This window comes from Lissotriton helveticus, chromosome 1_1 (genome assembly GCF_964261635.1).
Source record: "Lissotriton helveticus chromosome 1_1, aLisHel1.1, whole genome shotgun sequence".
In the NCBI taxonomy this organism is placed as follows: Eukaryota; Metazoa; Chordata; class Amphibia; order Caudata; family Salamandridae; genus Lissotriton; species Lissotriton helveticus.
This window is the reverse complement of record NC_136057.1, coordinates 1,239,647,154-1,239,664,855: the sequence shown is the minus strand read 5'-3', so window position 1 is coordinate 1,239,664,855 and position 17,702 is coordinate 1,239,647,154. Positions and strand designations below refer to the sequence as shown.

Here is a 17,702-nt window from a genome sequence, read left to right as displayed (position 1 = left end):
CAAAGCAGTGGGGCGACTCTCCTCCACCTTAGCGGCGGAGCCACCACTCTTATTATTGTTCCTCACTCACTAGCTATACAATGCTAACAGGCTGCACTCTCCATATTTATACGCTCCCAGAGGTGTTTTTTTTTTTGTACTTCACCATTTTGATATGGAGATTGCCATTTTACTTTGACGGCCCAACATAGCCAATCTGTGCATCATAATGCATGCGTCGTGACCCATTCATCCCAATGCCTACACACGGATACTATTTTGAAATGGTCAACAAGCTGGTTTCCGAAAGCATACATGAATGTAAAAGCATTGCAATTACACAAAGGCGTGCTATCACACAGCACAAACAACCATTGCCAAAGCCAATACGTTTGCACTTGCCTTTAAAGGTGAAGCTTATTGAGTTTGTCAAGCTTGTTAATAACTATTAAATAAGATTCCTTATCCAAAGAATATGCAGCGTGATGTCTGAGGGTTTGCTCAGCAAAAGTTGCCTGCAATAACGTATTCACATTAAATCTGTTTCTAGAATGCTAACTGTTTACCATTTCAATGTACGAGCATGTATGGAAAGGAAAACTAAAATATTTGCTTGGTCAACAGAAGAGGAACTCAGAAAGCTGAGAGAAGAGACAAATGCGGAGGCGCTGAAGCAAGAACTGGAAAAAGAACGACAGCGGAGAGTAGAGCTTGAACAAAAATTCAATGAAGTACTTAAAACAAGGTAACAAGATTACTTTGATCTGAATGGTAGTTTTGTTTTATGACGTGTTTTGTACATTTTTCACAATCTGTTTGGCTGTTTCCCTTGAAAGCTTGTTCTTGGAATGCTAATTCACGAGTCCCCACCGTATTTAGCATCCTTAATGATAGACCCTAAAATGGCACATAATGTGATTGGGCACATTTTACATCATAGCCTTTTGAATTGTGGCGCATTGAGCGTCTGTGGCATTCTACATCTTGGTACCAGCTTTCCAAATCATCTGTGCTGATGCAATAGCCATTACAGAGAGGGGACAAGTAGGCATTGTTTTCAACTGTAGCACCAGGGCACACGACTATTAATCTCATTTTTACAGTTGACCAAAGACAGTGATCCTAATCAGGTTGCTTCATCTCCTTTTGCATCATTTTCCCTTTAAATTTGATATGGGTGAAACCACAGAAATAAGACTCACTTGTCACTTCCTGCTGTTGTTTGGACCTGCGAGGGACTGGGAGTCCTGACTCCTCTGCTGTTGGGGCTGTAAGGACGCCATACAAGCGCCGTACCGGCATTATTGAAGTGCCACTGACAGCTCCTCTACCGCTGCGGGACTGCAAGGCGATTCAACCAGCTGTAGCCTCTTCCCGCAGCGGCCACGCCCCCTTGCCTGCCGAAGGTACAACTTTTCGCAGCACCCGCTCCGCGGGTGCTACTCACTTGTCACTTCCTGCTGTTGTTTGGACCTGCGAGGGACTGGGAGTCCTGACTCCTCTGCTGTTGGGGCTGTAAGGACGCCATACAAGCGCCGTACCGGCATTATTGGAGTGCCACTGACAGCTCCTCTACCGCTGCGGGACTTCGAGGCGATTCAACCAGCTGTAGCCTCTTCCCGCAGCGGCCACGCCCCCGCCCCCTTGCCTGCTGAGGGCTATAATAGCAGTCTAGGCTCTCCGCGAAGCGGGACGCGCGCGGGAGCGCCCGGGGCTAAGCCCGGGCAAAGGGCGGGCCCTCTGAGGCCCTCGTAGGCCAGAGGAGGCTGGGCTGGGCCTACCCTCTTACCTCCGCTAGCATTTTCCGCGTGTGGTCCTTGAACAACTGATGGACATGGCCCAGATTACCGAGGTCGCCACCACGGACAAGTCGGGGTGGGGTCCAGAAACGGGACACTGGACAATTACTTCTCCAGGGTATTGACTGATGGTGATAGGGAAAACCTTTTGGCAGAGCGTAGGGCTGAGCGCCGACGCTCGGTAGAGGGCTTGAAAAATAGGTTGCTTGTTGACCCCACACCCTACTTCTCTGCCCAGGAGGGAGTAAGCCCAAGTAGTAGTATCGAAGATTTATTAGCAATGGATAGTGTCCCACTGCTGCTGCGGGACTCCACCCTCATTCCTGATGTACCTACTGACCAGATTGTAAGTGCTCCCCCCCTCCCTCCAATATTAAGCTGTACGGCTGTTGACTTAACCACCCAGACCCCCGCATGTCTTAAGCTGTCAAAGATGAAGCCGAAGCCCCCACCCTTGGCGAAAATCCACGGCCCACCCCCTTGTAAAAGAAGACGGAAGTTGGGGGGCGGGCTGTCTAAAACTAAAATTAGCCATTCTGATTTTGGCAAATGCTTAAAACTCGCTAATAAACCTGTCGCGGCGCCAGTAGAGGTGCCAGAAAGTTCCTCAATCCTACCATTACCCCTAGCACCACCATTACCTGTCACGGATACTAATATCATAGAACCTGACTTAGTCCCTGTGGAGACACAATTGAATGCAGTACCCCTCACAATTCCACAGGGAAACTTGGAATATTTAATCAGATCTCTCCTTCAGCCCATTTTAGAGAGTTTAAAAAGGGTGGAGATTAGACTTACGATCTTAGAGACCGCTATAAGTACTAAGGTTATTTCTCCTAAGGCTCAGGTAAGCGTGGCTGCTTCGCCCACATCCTTGCTTATGTTACCCTCTACTAATGTCGCTAAAGCTCCATCTCAAATCACCAAAGCCACTCCACAGCCTTCTAGTAGGGGCGACTCTACCCGGCCAAAGCTACAGCTTCACAAGCCGGCAGGAGTTCCGGTTAGTGAATTGCCAAGGGGTTTGGCAATGGCCCCCACAGGGAACACTCGGGAGGAACGGGGAAGTGCTAGACACACCAGTGCCACAGTGAACAAAGGGCCACAAGTGGAACTACCTCCACAAGCTGTGCCTTTTGTAGTTGTTCTAACGGGGGTTCCACCACTAGCAGACAATAAGAGAGAAGGGTTTGCCCAGCTGAAGAATAAAATCATGCATTGGCTGGGTTCATATAGACCCATCTCACACAATATTGATGGTGAGATAGTGCACGTTAGGCGACTCACCTGGCTGGGTGGTAGATGTAAAGACATAGAGGGCGATATGGTGGTAGTTAATTTTAGAGACCCGCGTGCAGTGGATTACATATTAAATTGGCCCATGGGAAGTGGTGATAACTGCATTACCCCACGGCCCCTGACATACTTTTACCCTAGATCCTTGGTGTTCTCCCCATCTTTTTCAAATGGGCTGATTCCCACCCATTTAAACCCCCTGCCACTATATAATACTAGGCATGCACTTCACAGTCATTACCCTGCACATGTGGTTGAGCCCTTCGGGTGGAATACTGTACCCCCGAGATACAATAGGAATAACAACAGGAGAATGGACCATTTGAGACCATTTACGCCTTTGGAGTCAGGGAATAGGTTTTCTGTGCTATCAGGCATGGAAGACTGCGATTGAAGATCACAGTCGAGGGTAGATATGGGTGGTCGACCATTTGATACCAGCTTAGGGGGTATAGTTCAAGTGGCTTCGAGTGAATCCAGTTCTCTTGATACGGGGAAACTGGACCCTATAATAGCCAATTTCCCAACTAGTAGTGTAATCACAGCTACCACAGAGGTATTGTGTCCGGGCTCCAAGGTTGGCAAAAATGTAACCATAAATCTAACTAGGTATGTGGAAGCCAGCCCAAAGCCCATTGCTCGGGGGAGGAGTGGGAACATGGGGGCCCCCGATGTGTCTGCTACAGGTTATAGGGTTGTTCATTTGTTATCTTGGAATGTGGCGGGGTTAAAAAGGAAGATGGCCTTACTGGAATGGCACACTTTCATTGGGAAATTCGATGTGTGTCTGTTCCAAGAGACTTGGAGCTTGGTTCCATTACATAAATCAGGGTATTCAACCTTCTTCTCCCCCGCCTCAAGCTGCGGGAAGGGCAGGCCAGCGGGAGGCTTGTTGGCCTGGATTAAAACTGATTTGAACTGGGAAGTTGTTAGTCACAATTCAGCATGTACGGATATTTTACATCTCTCAATTAGGGAACAAAATGAGGTGAGCAGGTTTGATTTATTCAATGTCTACTCTAGAGGGACACCGGGGACACAGCCTCACCCACACTATCGTGTTTAGATCTGGCACTAGCCAATTGCCCTCCATCATCTAAAACTATAGTGGGTGGGGATTTTAACTGTACATTCGAGCCCCTTAGCGGGGATGATCACTTGGGCATTGAGGAGGAAGATTCTAGATGGTCCATTCCATCCCTGTCCTTGCCCCCAATTAGAAAATGGTCAGCAAGGGCAATACAAATTAATGCCCTTACCAGGGATCATAACCTAAGAGCATTGAATGGTAGGACTATGTCCGACCGTGCTGGCGCGATGACTTTTAACAGGCTTAGTGGTCCGTCAAGAATTGACTATATCTTACTGAACGTTAAAATATGGTAGACATGGAGGTGGTACCCACACAGGACAGTGATCACAATCCTCTTTGTACTAAGCTAAGGTGGGGCATCTCAAATGGATGTGTGAAGAGCGTTCCCTTGAGGACAACCAATGAGGTTGTCCCTTACAATGGTAACCGAAGGCTGAAATGGGATAAGGCCCAACTGCAGGAAGACCAACTTGTGAGTATTAAGTCACATGTGGCAGATCTGACCGCAGATCTGGGGGCCCTAGAACTGGGATTGGGAAATACCCAGGAATCGCTTTTCGTTTTTGCCACTGCATACAAAAACACAATAGAAGAAGTTGGCCAATATTTTTTTATCCAAGGGGAAAAGAGGAAGACAAAAAAAGACATCTTCCATATCCAGTAACCCTTGGTATACGGCTCAGTGCAGGGGGAAACGGAAAGAGCTAACAGTTGCCCTGCTAAAAAAAGATTCCTCACTAGTTAGAGCGGCTAAGAAGGATTATGCTAGGGTAATGGTATTGGCCAAACAAGACTGGGAAGAACAACATTGGATGGATCTTAATTCCGCTGTTAGTAAGAGGAATTCGACGTTGTTTTGGGAGCTTATTAATAAAGCCAGACAGAAGAGCTCTCAACCACTAGCTACCCATATAACAAGCCAGCAATGGTTCTCCCATTTTTCAGCATTGTACGGTGGAGCTGAAGAACACTCTTGTCCCCCTCTGGACCTGGTGAGAAGGGACCATCTCCCACTAGTGCTTGAGGATCCATTTTCACCCTTGGAGTTAGTAGTGGCAATTAGTCATTTGACCCCGGGGAAGGCGGCGGGCCCGGATGGGATCCCAGGGGACCTCCTGTTAGAAGATCCTATTGTTTGGGCCAAACTTATTGCACTTATAATGAACTTGATTGCTATGGGGCAACCTGTGCCAGACTCTTGGAATGGGGCAGAGGTCGTCACCGTGTTTAAAAAGGGGGCTAGAGATGACCCAGCCAACTACAGACCAATCAGCTTGATTGATGTGATTCAGAAGGTGGTTGGCAGGGTCATCATCTCTAGGGTGGGAACCTGGATGGAGGAAGAACATGTCCTCTCCCACTTTCAAGCTGGATTCCGCCAAAAGGTAGGCACGATGGACCAGGTCTTTCGTTTTTTTGCCATCTATTGGAAATCTGTAAACATCAATAAGGGTAGTCTCTACCTTGCCTTCATAGATCTCAAGATGGCATTTGACCTGGTCCCTCGTGCAAGGCTGTGGGATACGCTTGAGAAGATGGGCTTTCCCGGGCCTCTTCTGGGCTTGATTGTAAAGCTCCACGAGGGGAACTATGCGAGGATTAGATGGGGCACCCAGGGACAACTGACAGATAGGGTGCCCGTGAGGAGTGGAGTCCGCCAGGGTTGTGTTATGGCGCCGACCCTCTTTTCTCTCTTTGTGAATGGTGTGGTGGACCATCTGAGAGAGGAAGATGCAGACGCGCCAACCCTGGTGGGGGAAAAAACACCTACTCTACTCTTCGCGGACGATACCATACTGATCTCCAAATCCCCCGTGGGACTCCAAAAACTTTTGCACCGTTTTAGTACCTTTTGTACGGATAGAGGCCTTACCATCAATACCTCCAAAACCATGCTTATGGCCCTCTCTCCCTCTAAAAGATTTAGGAACAACTTTACGCTCAATGGGACACCTCTGGAGCTGGTAGATTCCTTCGACTATTTGGGGGTCCGGGTTAATAGTTGGATGAACTGGAAGGACCATCTGGCCAAAATGTTATTGAGCCATAAAAGAGTATCAGGGGTGACCTTGAGAGAATACCGGGAATCGTTGAGTAAACCTGTGGCACCGGCTCTGGCAATCTATGAGGGTCAGATTTTACCGGCCGCCCAATACGGTTCTGAGCTGTGGGGGTTTGAGAATGTCTCTGAGTTAGTTATAGCTGAAAATAAGTTCTTGAGGGACCTGGTGGCTCTCCCAGTCTCAACTCCACTAATCCCTCTACGGCTAGATTTAGGCAGGCGCTCTTTTAAAGACTTAGTGCGACTGCGCCCACTATTATTTTGGGTACGGTTGAGAAGGACCAGGGAGCTTACAAACTATGCTGCTGTTTTAGATGAACTCATTCTACTCCATACCAGTGATAAGATTAGATGGTTGAGCAACCTGAGACAGCTGGTTGTGCATCTGGGTCTGAGCGATGCATGGACTAGTTGTAACGACCCGGTGGTCTCTGGATCGGTATCTCACAATTGCAAGGAGGACGCAACACGTAAGTAAGTAGTAGGGGTTTTAATGATGTTAAACAAAACTACTATGAACAAAGTAAATGTTACTGGGTCTTCCAGCCTTCTACGTTACCACTCGTCGTAGAAGTTCTTAACCCCCAATGCTGTGCTGGGCACTGTTATGCTATGGTGGTACCGAGGAAACAGGGAGTCACCCAGCCGGGGTCTCTACCTGGAGGGAGCCGCCGCTCGACCTCTTCCTCTAAGTACTCAAGGCTCTATGTCACCCCGCCTTATGGAAAGTCTGACCGTCCTCTGCATATACGCCGGTCCCGGCGTATGCCAACAGAGGGCAGGGATCCCAGTGGCCGGCAATACCACTCGAGAGATCACGGGGGTGACGAGGTACTTTGGATTAGTACAGAGGAGACGGGGAGACTACCAGCCGGAGTCTCCACCCGAAGGGAGCAGCCGCTCAACCTCTTCCTCGATGTACCCTGGAACTCTTAACACCGCCTGGTGTTAATTCTCAGTTGGTCCCCACCATTCAGTAGCTCAAGGCGAGAGCAGCCGCTCGATCAGCCTTGTACATCCAGTGGCTGTGACGCGGCAAACACCTCCCGGTGTGCGTCACAGCAGGTAGCGCTTTAAGGCAGGTAGGGCTGGGAGCCACGGCTCCAACCAGCGCCTGGTATGTCAAGCCGTGGATCCGCCGCTTGATACGGCGTTTGTATGCAGCGGCTAGTTTGAGCACCAAAGCAGACTCAGGTTAGTTGCTTGGAGACACGGCCCAGGGAGTAACAACTCAACCTACCTCCGTTCTCGAAGACCGCTTCTCTGCTTCGTTTCACTCCGAACGCCTCTGACTCCGCTGCATAACGTGCCGGCACTGAACTCAATATCCGACAGCATTTCTTCCTCGGAGTTCCTCCTTTATGGGCGTGTTTGCACCCTGTGTTATGCAACGGCTCCCGTTTGCATAACCACGCCCGCTAGGCGTCCTGGGACTTGTAGTCCGGTTTCGCTGATCACGGCGTTTCCTCCCGCTTGACGGGAAATCCTGACACTAGTCAAATGCCACCCCCCAAACTAGTGATGAAGAAACTCTACTGGGACTGGGTTGAGGCAGAGGTAATGCGTAGCGGCGTGGGTGGCTTGCTCATGGAGCGGTTCTTAGAGTTTAAAGGGACAAGAAAACTGGAACCCTTCTTAGACCTTATATCAAAGCCTCTGGATAGAGCACTTTACTTAAAATTTAGGTATGGGACCCTCCCGGTGCATGACTTTTCTTCGGGGTGGACCAACGTCGTAGGTTTGTTGAACTCTTGCCCTTGTTGTGCTGCCCCGAATGAGTCTGTGGCGCATTTTCTCTTTGCGTGCCCCGCATATAAAGTTGCCAGGAAGGTTTGGCTAAAACCCTTATGTAGGGGGTTGGGTCTTAGATGCCACAAAATGGCCCTACGAGTACTTTGCACAGATACGTCCTCCGCTCTTATGGTATGCGGGGTAGCTAAATATCTGGGCAGTGCATGGCTGACACGTATGAGGAGGATGAAGTCCCGCCCTACCCCGCTTAACACCTAGCCGGCCTCTGCTAGGATACTTGATGGTATCTCTGTATAGGTTAAAAGGTACCATTATGTACGGGGACTGTTATGAGATATCACAGGTATATTTGGTTGTTGGGTCTCAACATATTATGTGTACTGTACATTATGCACACTATTGATGGGATTTTATTGAATGAAGTATCTATTTTATGTATTTTTAATGTAATTTAAAAATGTATGGCATAATTTTGTATACTTTTATGGTGAAATTTTTACCGAATAAAGTTATTTCACACAATAAGCCCTATATGTGGCAAGACATTGTTAAAGGTAGAGTTCGTTCCCCTGCTCTTCTTGGTTTGATTTTGCTACCTTGTTTTTCTTTTCTGCTGTGCTTAACCCTAGGCCTTTGAGCAACTTTCTGATGGAATTTGCTGGTAACTTTGTATTATTGTTAAGGCTAGGACGAGCAATGTAATGTAAAAAAAGCAAACCTTTTATTATCTGTATAGACAGATTAAAAGAAAAGCAGATGGTCCATTTTCTCCGACTGTTTTAGAAAAAAGAAAAAAAATAGGCAGCCAGAGGCCTTGTCCCCTCCTGTGCCCTCGCCTTTCTCAATTCAGCTACCCTGGGCATCTATCACCTCAGTTTGCCCTTTAATGCTGATTATTGAAATCTAGCTAAAGAGGCAGATGACATAGATCTGCGGTCAATTTGCATTCAGTTATTTTTTTGGGTGTGCAGGTATTTTTTGTTGGGGGGGGTTACTTTTTTCTGTTCAGCTTCATTCATGGTATATCATGTGGCACAAAGGTCAGCAACACCTTTGCAGGGGTAGAGCTCCATGGTAGACCCTCTCGAGGCCTGCATCTTACTCTGGTAATAAATTCCTTCAAAACCCAACTGGAAAAAGGCTACAATACTAAGATGCAATTTTATGGAAGGCGGGGGGAATGTGTGTAATTCAGCAAAATAAGTGCATATTAACTTTACTCCTGTAAACGAGCTGAACATATTTTTGCACTGAAACTTCAAATGCCAGAAAAGGCATAAGAGTAATGAAATACAAGTGCTCCTATTGTAAATTACATTATGGATTGCTGTTTCCATGATTGGCCTATTTGATTTACTGGTAAGTCCCTAGTAAAGTGCACTGAGAGTGCCAGGGCCTGTAAATTAAATGATGCTAGTTTGATTTACACCGATTGTGCCATCCACCTGAGCAGCCTTTTCAAAGGGTTCTCAGACCTGCCACTGCAGTGTCTGCACACAGTTTTACTGCCATGTCGACATGGCAAGTGCACCCACTTGCCAAGCCCTACCCTTCCCTTTTATTACATGAGAGACACCCATAAGGTAGGCCCAAGGTACCACTATGGGCAGGTGTGGTATATTTGAAAGGTAGGACATGTACTGGTGTGTGTAATATCCCCTGACAGGGTAATACGTTTTTCACTGTTGAAAGGCTATCTGTTCCAAGGGTCACAATGGGGAATACTTGGTAAACATTTTAGGAGTATATCTTCCCATTGGGACAAGGTAGAGAAATGGAGTTTAGTATGCCTGAACTCCAAATGTAGAAATGCATCTTTGAGTAAAGATTATTTTTATGTTCTGTGTTTGAAAATACAATTTTTAGAAAGTTAGTATTTTCTTGTTTAGCCATCCTGTGTGCCTCTGCTGGGTTGTGGATTGACTGCCTGGCTTTGGAGTGATAGCGACTGGGGATGTGCATTCTCTTCAGACAACCATTGGTGGTTTGAGGTGTGTCCTGCCTTTCCTTGATGAGCCAGGGTTGGGCTGAATAGACATGGGCTGCATTTAGAGAAATGGGAAGAGAGTTCCTTGCACCTGAAGGTGCCTGGTCTGGAAGCTGGGCCAGAGAGGCCCAAGACTGAGCACAGACACTCTGCCCAAGAGAGCAAAGAGAAACTGAGAAATAATAGGGTCCAGACCCCGGAATTTTAGAACTCATTTGGATCAAGGAATCTGCCAAGAAGAAGTGCTGGAAGAACTGCCAGGAGGAGTACTGTCCCTTTGCTGTGTTGTTGCTTTGCTTGGTTGGGCTGCAATTGCTGAATCTGCCTTGGGCAGTGAAAGGACTGGATTGAACTTTCTTCACTTGTCGCTGAGTATCTCCAAGGGCTTGAAATAGAGCTTGTCTCCTGTTCCTGAAGACTCGGGGACAGCAAAGACATCACTAACGTCTGGCTACCACCTCTGGAACTGTGGGTTTCAGTTGGCACAGAGGGGATAAGCAGCCGACCTAGTCACCGACACCGTTGCAGGCTTTGTGTCCTGAAGGCACCGCAGAGGGCCCTGCTGCACTTCGCACCACAACCATTGTCTCACCGACTACGACTGCCGCCGCCACCGAGCTGCTGCTTGCACCGTGACTTTTGGGCACCATGCCGCCTCGCTATGATCCGCCGCCTGGTCTCGACAACGTTGCTGCCTGCTGACCTAAACACATGTGACCGCACCGTGGTTTGGGGCTCCACCCGTAAGTCACACAATGCCCTGCCCAATCCCACACTGCAATCAAATATACAGCAATGAACCCCTTAAAACATATTCACATCAGAACTGTCCCACAAAAAGAATAACACCTTTCTATAACCTTTTTGTTTTATTTTCAAAAATATTAATCTATTTCAATCAGTTGATATTCAATAACTTCACAATAAATACATATACATTAAATTTCATATGACTCCAACCTTATTGTTGAGGCTTCATCAATAGTATTTTTTTCATCTAAGCAGATGGAAGATACAGACTATCCTAGGAATAAATTGTATCCTTCAGGCTATCTTCCTTGGATTCAGAGCTTTACAGCATCATAAAAATAAATCTCGAAATATCTGTCAGTTGGTATCGAACACCAGAGTCAACAAGTGATCGCACAATAGAGTACTCCGGTCCCGCAAATGAGGACAACTAAAAGCTATATTAAAAGATATCCATATATGTCCGTGGTCTGGAGTAATGAGTTTGACCTCACAGTACAGGTGAACACACTCGTCTCCAGCGATAATTCTATTATACGGCTTCAAATATCCTAATTTGACCTGATCCTGTCCGGACCGTCTAGTACATGTAGCACCGCAGTCGCTCCTGTACCTCAGATTGGTTGAGAAGATTTAGTCGGGGGGGGGGGGGGGAAATCCCTCTGTAGTTAATCTCCTGCCATGCATCTCGTACTCTGAAAATACCGCCCCACACTGCAGCCTGGGCCAACCGCTGCCAGCCTCCATCAACCGGCACTGTTGCTTGCACTGTGACCTCTCATCACTGCCACGAGCACCGCCTCACTCTGCACTGCAGCCCTGGTTTCACCAACATCGCTGGACGACCACCACCGAGCCGCTGCCTGCACCGCGATTTGAGGGCACCGCATGCCGCACTACTACGCTTCACATCGCCCCCACAGTTGGCTGGAACCAAAGGTACTGTGTACAAGTTTACTGAAACGAACGTCGGTCCGCACCAATGCGGTCGGCTGGAACTGTTGGATTCTGATTCTGTGGTTTTCTGCACCGCGGTAGCCCTGGAGGGAGCTACCGGCTTTAAGGAACTGCATTTTAAAGGTATTCTTGCAAAGTGCATATTTTTGATTACTGTATGTTTGTCTTTTATCGTTTTGGTCTTGTTTACACAGATAAATATGGGTTATTTTCTAAAACTGGTGGGGTATCCTTTTGTAGTGTTTTCTCTGTATTACTGTTGGTTATGTTTACATGCTTTACACACTGCCTCTGAGATAAGCCTGGCTGCTCGTGCCAAGCTACCAAGGGGTTGAGCAGGGGTTATTTCAGTAGTGTAATGCCCTTATCCTCCAAGAAGGGCCCCTTTTTGGGCAAAGGTGCAGACCATTGCCAACTAGAGACCTCCCTTTCTAACAGGCACCACCTGCAACCCCTGGCTCAAATTAGGAGCTGCGTACACCATTTGCATCGGTGGGATCTCACAATGTTCAATTACTGGATGAAAAGTGTGATGCAGAGTTGTGAACAAGGGTGTGGGTGTGTGAAGAGGGAACAGTGCTTATCCAGTATTAGGGTATCTTTCATAGATTCACATGCCTGAATCATTCCCCGTCGTCGAGGCGGGAGTCCCACGGTAAATTATATACAATAGCAGTGCCTAAAAATTTCTTGTAGTAGGCTGGAAAAGCCCAAAGGCCTAACTAGGCCTCAAAACTTAGCAGCCTATCTACATCATTATGTAAAAAGACCTGAAATAGTAGCCTTAGCCAATCAGCTGTCCTCACCCTCTAGAACCTTCCCAGCTCAGGCAGTTCTCCTCAGATTTTCACCGCACTTCGTGTGTAAGGGAGTCTCCCTGAGTGCCTACTCAGTTTTTTGATCTTTATTCCTTAAAATGTCTGAAAAGAAGGCTCTTTTCAAAGCTTGTGGGACCTGCTACAAGAAGAGAGTCCATGTGGATGACCAGCACTCTGACTGTATTTATTGCCTGCACCCTTCACATATTGTGAAGGACTGTAGAATTTGCCGTACCTTCCCTCAGAAAACTATCAGGGATAGGGAGGCAAGGGTTCTTTTGTGGTTGAACTCTTCTTCCACTGATGATGAGGACAAAGCCTCTACCTCCAGCAAGAGAGCTAGATCCAAAGAAAGTGCTTCTCCTGAGAGAAAGAAAAAACTTAAAACCTCTCAGAAAGCTTCAGAACCCTCTAAGAGTGCATCAGCTTCTTCAACTGTGAGTACAACCCAGGCTAAGACTGTTTCTCTGGTGTCTGTACCTACTACTACTTTGACTTCTGCCTCCTCATCTACTTCTACGGTTACCACTTCAGCTATTACCTCACCGTTGATGTCTGTTAAACCATTGCTGACTAAAACCAAGTTGCCATCGTCGACGTCTGTCGACGACGGCTCCGTCGACTAAATCTTCTGCTCCGTCGACGACAACGAAGCCGACTTCATCGTCGACGAAGACATCGTCGACAAAGGACTCGTCGTCGTCGAAGTCACCATCGACGGCCTCGTCGACTAAAGACTCGTCGACGAAGACATCATCGACGGTCTCGTCGACGAAGGGCTCGTCGACTAAGACACCATCGACGGTCCCGACGACGAGGGACTCGTCGACGAAGACACCATCGACGGTCCCAACGACGAGGGACTCGTCGACGAAGATACCATTGACGACCTCGTCGACGGCAAGATCTTTCTCATTGACAGGACCGTCGACGGAGATCCCGGTAACAGTGGCTTCCGCACTGACATCTGCTCATCTGTTGCACGGTTCACCTCCAGCAAAGATACAATACACTCATTTTCAGATGAAAACGTATCAAAGGCAGGATTATTCACATATTTCTCCACTCTTGCCATCGCACATTGGAGACATACATGGAAGAGGAGTCGGATGAAGGGGAAGAGGATGATGGTCCTTTTGGGATTGCCCGTCACCCTTCTCAATTAAATATTAAATATCAGGAGGATGATGAGGAGAAAGTCCATGATCATTATACACATGACGTTTATTCCACGCCATATCAGTCACCTCATACTAGACCTTCTCGGTCTGAGGACACTACACATTTACCAACTTCCTTAATACAGGATTTGCAGGCTTTGTTGGCGGATTATCGCCAGAGATTTCCATCAAATCAGGTTGCACCCGGTCGGTCACCTGTTCCAGTTGACGTGCCAAGACCTCCGTCACCAAGGGCTTCATTGTCGCCACAGCAAAATACTGCTCCAGTTCCTCAAAATGATATGGACACTTCTTCCAATGATGATGAAGAAAGCAGAGAAGAGGGAGAGTTGCCGGATAAAACACCTGTGGATCCTTGGGAGGATTATGTCATTCCTATGCCTTCTCCACCTGCGCCCCGTCCTTCAGATTCTCCACCTGAAGATATTGCGGTTTCCACAATATTATGCAGAGAGCTGCTAATAGATTTGAGTTGGCTGTCACAGTTGAGCAGTCGGACTGCTTTTTACATGACTTTAAAGAGGGATATCGCAAAGTGATCAGGGCTATTCCTATTATTGATTATATATGGAAGGAAGGCCTCAACATAATAAACTCCCGCTTCCATTCCTGCAGTCCTTCCAAGGATAGAGAAAAAGTATCGAGCACCATCTGATACTCCAGCTTGTTTAATAGGTCACCCTCGACCCGATTCTGTCATATCCCAGGCTGCGCAGCAAAAATCCAAAAATCCTTCTGCTCCCATTTCAACGCCACCTGACAAGGAGGGCAGAAGACTTGATGCAATTGGAAAGAAGTTTTCAGCAAATGCAGCAGCCTCCATTAAAGCTGCTAATTCATTAGCTATCCTGGCTCGTTATGATAGACAAATGTGGTCCGAGCTCACGGAATATCTTGAGTTGATCCCTGAGGATCATCAAATGGAGGTGCGCAGAATTGTACAAGAGGGTGAAAGGGCGGCCTCAGAAATTATTGATTGCGCCCTGGACATTTCAAACACCAATTTTAGACAATTGGCTGGAGCAGCTGTGCTTCGGCGTCAAGGTTGGCTCAGGGCTACCACCTTCAGGCCTGAGGTCCAAACCAAAATCTTGGACATGGCATTCGATGGCGAATCATTGTTTGGGAAGCACATTGATGACGCTTTACTGGCTATTAAAACTGATACTGATACAGCTAAATCTCTTGGTACCCTGCAATACAAGAGGGGATCCTTTAGAGGAGCAAGAGGCCGTGGTTACTCCTCCAGAGGCAATTATTCCAACCAACAAAATCGTCAGTATCAATCTACCTACAACAAGCCTTACTACCAATCTTCTTACAGGCAGCCTGCCTCTGGTTCTTTCTCTCGGCAAGGAGGGAAACGACGCTCAGGCAATCAAGGGCGAGATTCCAACAAGCGCCAATGAGCTTTGCCGGATGTCAGCCACTCACCTTTCCCTTCCCGTGGGCGCCAAAATCTCCGCCTTTTACCACCAATGGCGGAAGATAACTTCAGATCAGTGGGTCCTGGATTTGGTCAGCAAGGGACACACTCTGGAGTTTTTGCAGAAGCCTCCAACAAAGCCGCCCAGGGGTCCCCCTCCCCCTCGTCTTCACTTACTCTTTAAAGAAGCCTTAAAGATGCAACACAAGAATGCGATAGAACAAGTCCCTCCTTCTCAAAAAGGGAGGGGGTTTTATTCTCGCTTCTTCCTCGTGGAGAAAAATTCGGAAGAGTGGCGTCCAATATTGGATTTGCGCAAACTCAACAAATATCTAAAGAAACAGAGTTTCCGCATGGTAACGTTGAAGGACATTCTGAATTGTCTCAACGAAGGGGACTTTATGGCTTCTCTGGATCTACAAGACGCCTACTTCCACACTTGAAAGCATAGTAGTGGATGACGCACTCCCAGTAGCATGGTCAGATCACTGGCTGATACCATTCACACTAGCATTAAATAGTGTAGAACCTAGAAACAGTAAACACTCTTTCATGAAGAGGCAGTGGAAAAATTTCACTCCGGTCATCATGAATCAATTCCTGTCCCATGACCCGCCTAAGCGTACCATGAATGCTAGCGTGGACGCCCAGGCACTACATAACTGGATTAGCAACATGGTAGAGACGGTAGCGCCAGTAAAAAGGGTGACAGCGCAGAGAACGTCTCCTACGCCCCATGGTTCTCTGATGCTCTAAGAGTGGAAAAAAGAGCCTGTAAGAAGCTAGAAAGACTATGGAGACTACATTACTGCCCCCTAGCAAAAATACAATTTAGAGAGGCCTCCAAGCTGTTTCATAAGCATATCAGGAAAGAAAAAAAGAGCTATTATGCCTCCATTGTTCAACAGGCGGAGAATCCCAGCAAAGAAGTGTTTAAATTGGTTAAATCCTTTTTGAAGCCCCACTGCATTGAAAGGGATATCCCCCCATCAATAGCACTCTGTGATAAGATCTCGATCTACTTTGATAATAAAATACAGATGGTCTATGACTCCTTTGGCCCGCATAAACATACGGCCAGGGAGGATAGAGAGAATGGGGGCCGATCTCCAGTCCCCTTGAGGAAATTTCAACTTATCTCACTAGATGAGGCAAGGCAAGAGATTATTCGGTGTAAGTCAGGCTCCCCAGAGGACCCTTGTCCACCTAAACTGTGGGCACCTTTAGCGGACGCTATCGCACCTATGCTCCAACATATCTGGAACACTTCCATAGATACGGGGGATTTTCCAGAGAGTTGGAAGCATGCGACGCTCCTTCCACTAATGAAGAAGCCAAATGGGGATGCGGAGGATTTAACTAACCTCCGTCCTATCTCTCTGCTGGCAGCGCCCGGGAAAATGATGGAAAAATTAATCCATCACCAGCTGAATGCTCATGTTGAGTCTAATAACATCCTTCATGAGACTCAGTCTGGGTTTAGACCCGGCTTCAGCACGGAGACGGCGCTGATTGAGGTGGCTGATTCTCTGAGGTGGTCGCTAGATTCAGGAGACTCAGCTATGCTGATGCTCCTGGATCTCTCGGCCGCGTTTGATACGGTGGATCATGTTAGAATGATCCAACGTCTGGCAGACATTGGCCTACAAGATCAGGCACTCGGTTGGATGCAGTCCTACTTGTCAAACCTAACGCAGAGGGTCACCTTAGGCACCTGTGCCTCAAAGCGTAAGCTGCTGCGATGCGGGGTCCAGCAGGGATCTGCCCTCAGCCCCCTTTTGTTTAACGTTTATCTTGCCCCTCTTTTTTCCCTCATTGCCAACTGGGGAGTCACCGCAATATCCTATGCTGATGACACCCAGTTGGTTTTTCCCTACGCTGAGGTTACAGAGGCGGCTTTTGCAAACTTTAAGGGGTGCCTTCAGGATGTGGCTTCCTGGATGAATACTAACAAGCTGAAACTGAATCCGGGAAAAACGGAAGTGATCTTCTTTGGTAAAGGCAGTCACCCTCCCGCTGAGCTTTGGTGGCCGACTGAGATGGGTACCCCACCTTCCCCCTCCCAGGGGGCAAAAAATCTGGGGGTCAAGTGGGACGAAAATCTCTCCTTTGGGCCCCAGATCCATCAGGTTACAGGTTGCTGCCTGAGCAAAATGAGGAATCTCCGCCCTGTCCTGAAACTTTTGCCTGAGTCTTGCCGGAAAACCGTGATCCATGCCACCATCACTTCGAGATTGGATTATGCCAATGGCCTGTATAGCGGCCTCCCGAAATACTTGGTCCAAAGGCTGCAAACGGTGCAAAACGCGGCAGCCAGGCTACTTAAGCATGTCCCTTTTAAGGAGCACATCTCCCCCCATCTTCGGGCCTTACACTGGCTCCCGATTGCCAGTAGAATAAAATTTAAAACTCTTACTCTGGCTCATAGGTCCCTCCACGGCACATGTCCTAATTATTTGAGAACCCGTCTGCCTAGATATACACAGTCTCGCTGTCTTCGCTCAAATGATCAGGTACTACTGAGTGTGCCACGAGTCAAAAGAGCTAGACTGGGCGGCCGGTCCTTTTCAGCCAATGTGACCCGTCTCTGGAATTCCCT

The 17,702-nt window shown here is 47.7% G+C and overlaps 1 protein-coding gene across 4 annotated transcripts in view; it reads left to right on the top strand.

Moving 5' to 3' along the window:
* Positions 1-17,702, top strand: part of GRAMD4 (GRAM domain containing 4) — a 480,409-nt gene that overhangs the window by 303,831 nt on the left and 158,876 nt on the right. For all 4 annotated transcript variants that reach the window (XM_078679725.1, XM_078679714.1, XM_078679734.1 and 1 more), the window contains one exon: positions 604-724. In XM_078679725.1, the coding sequence (XP_078535851.1) occupies positions 604-724 (121 nt within the window). The remainder of the gene's footprint in view (positions 1-603; positions 725-17,702) is intronic.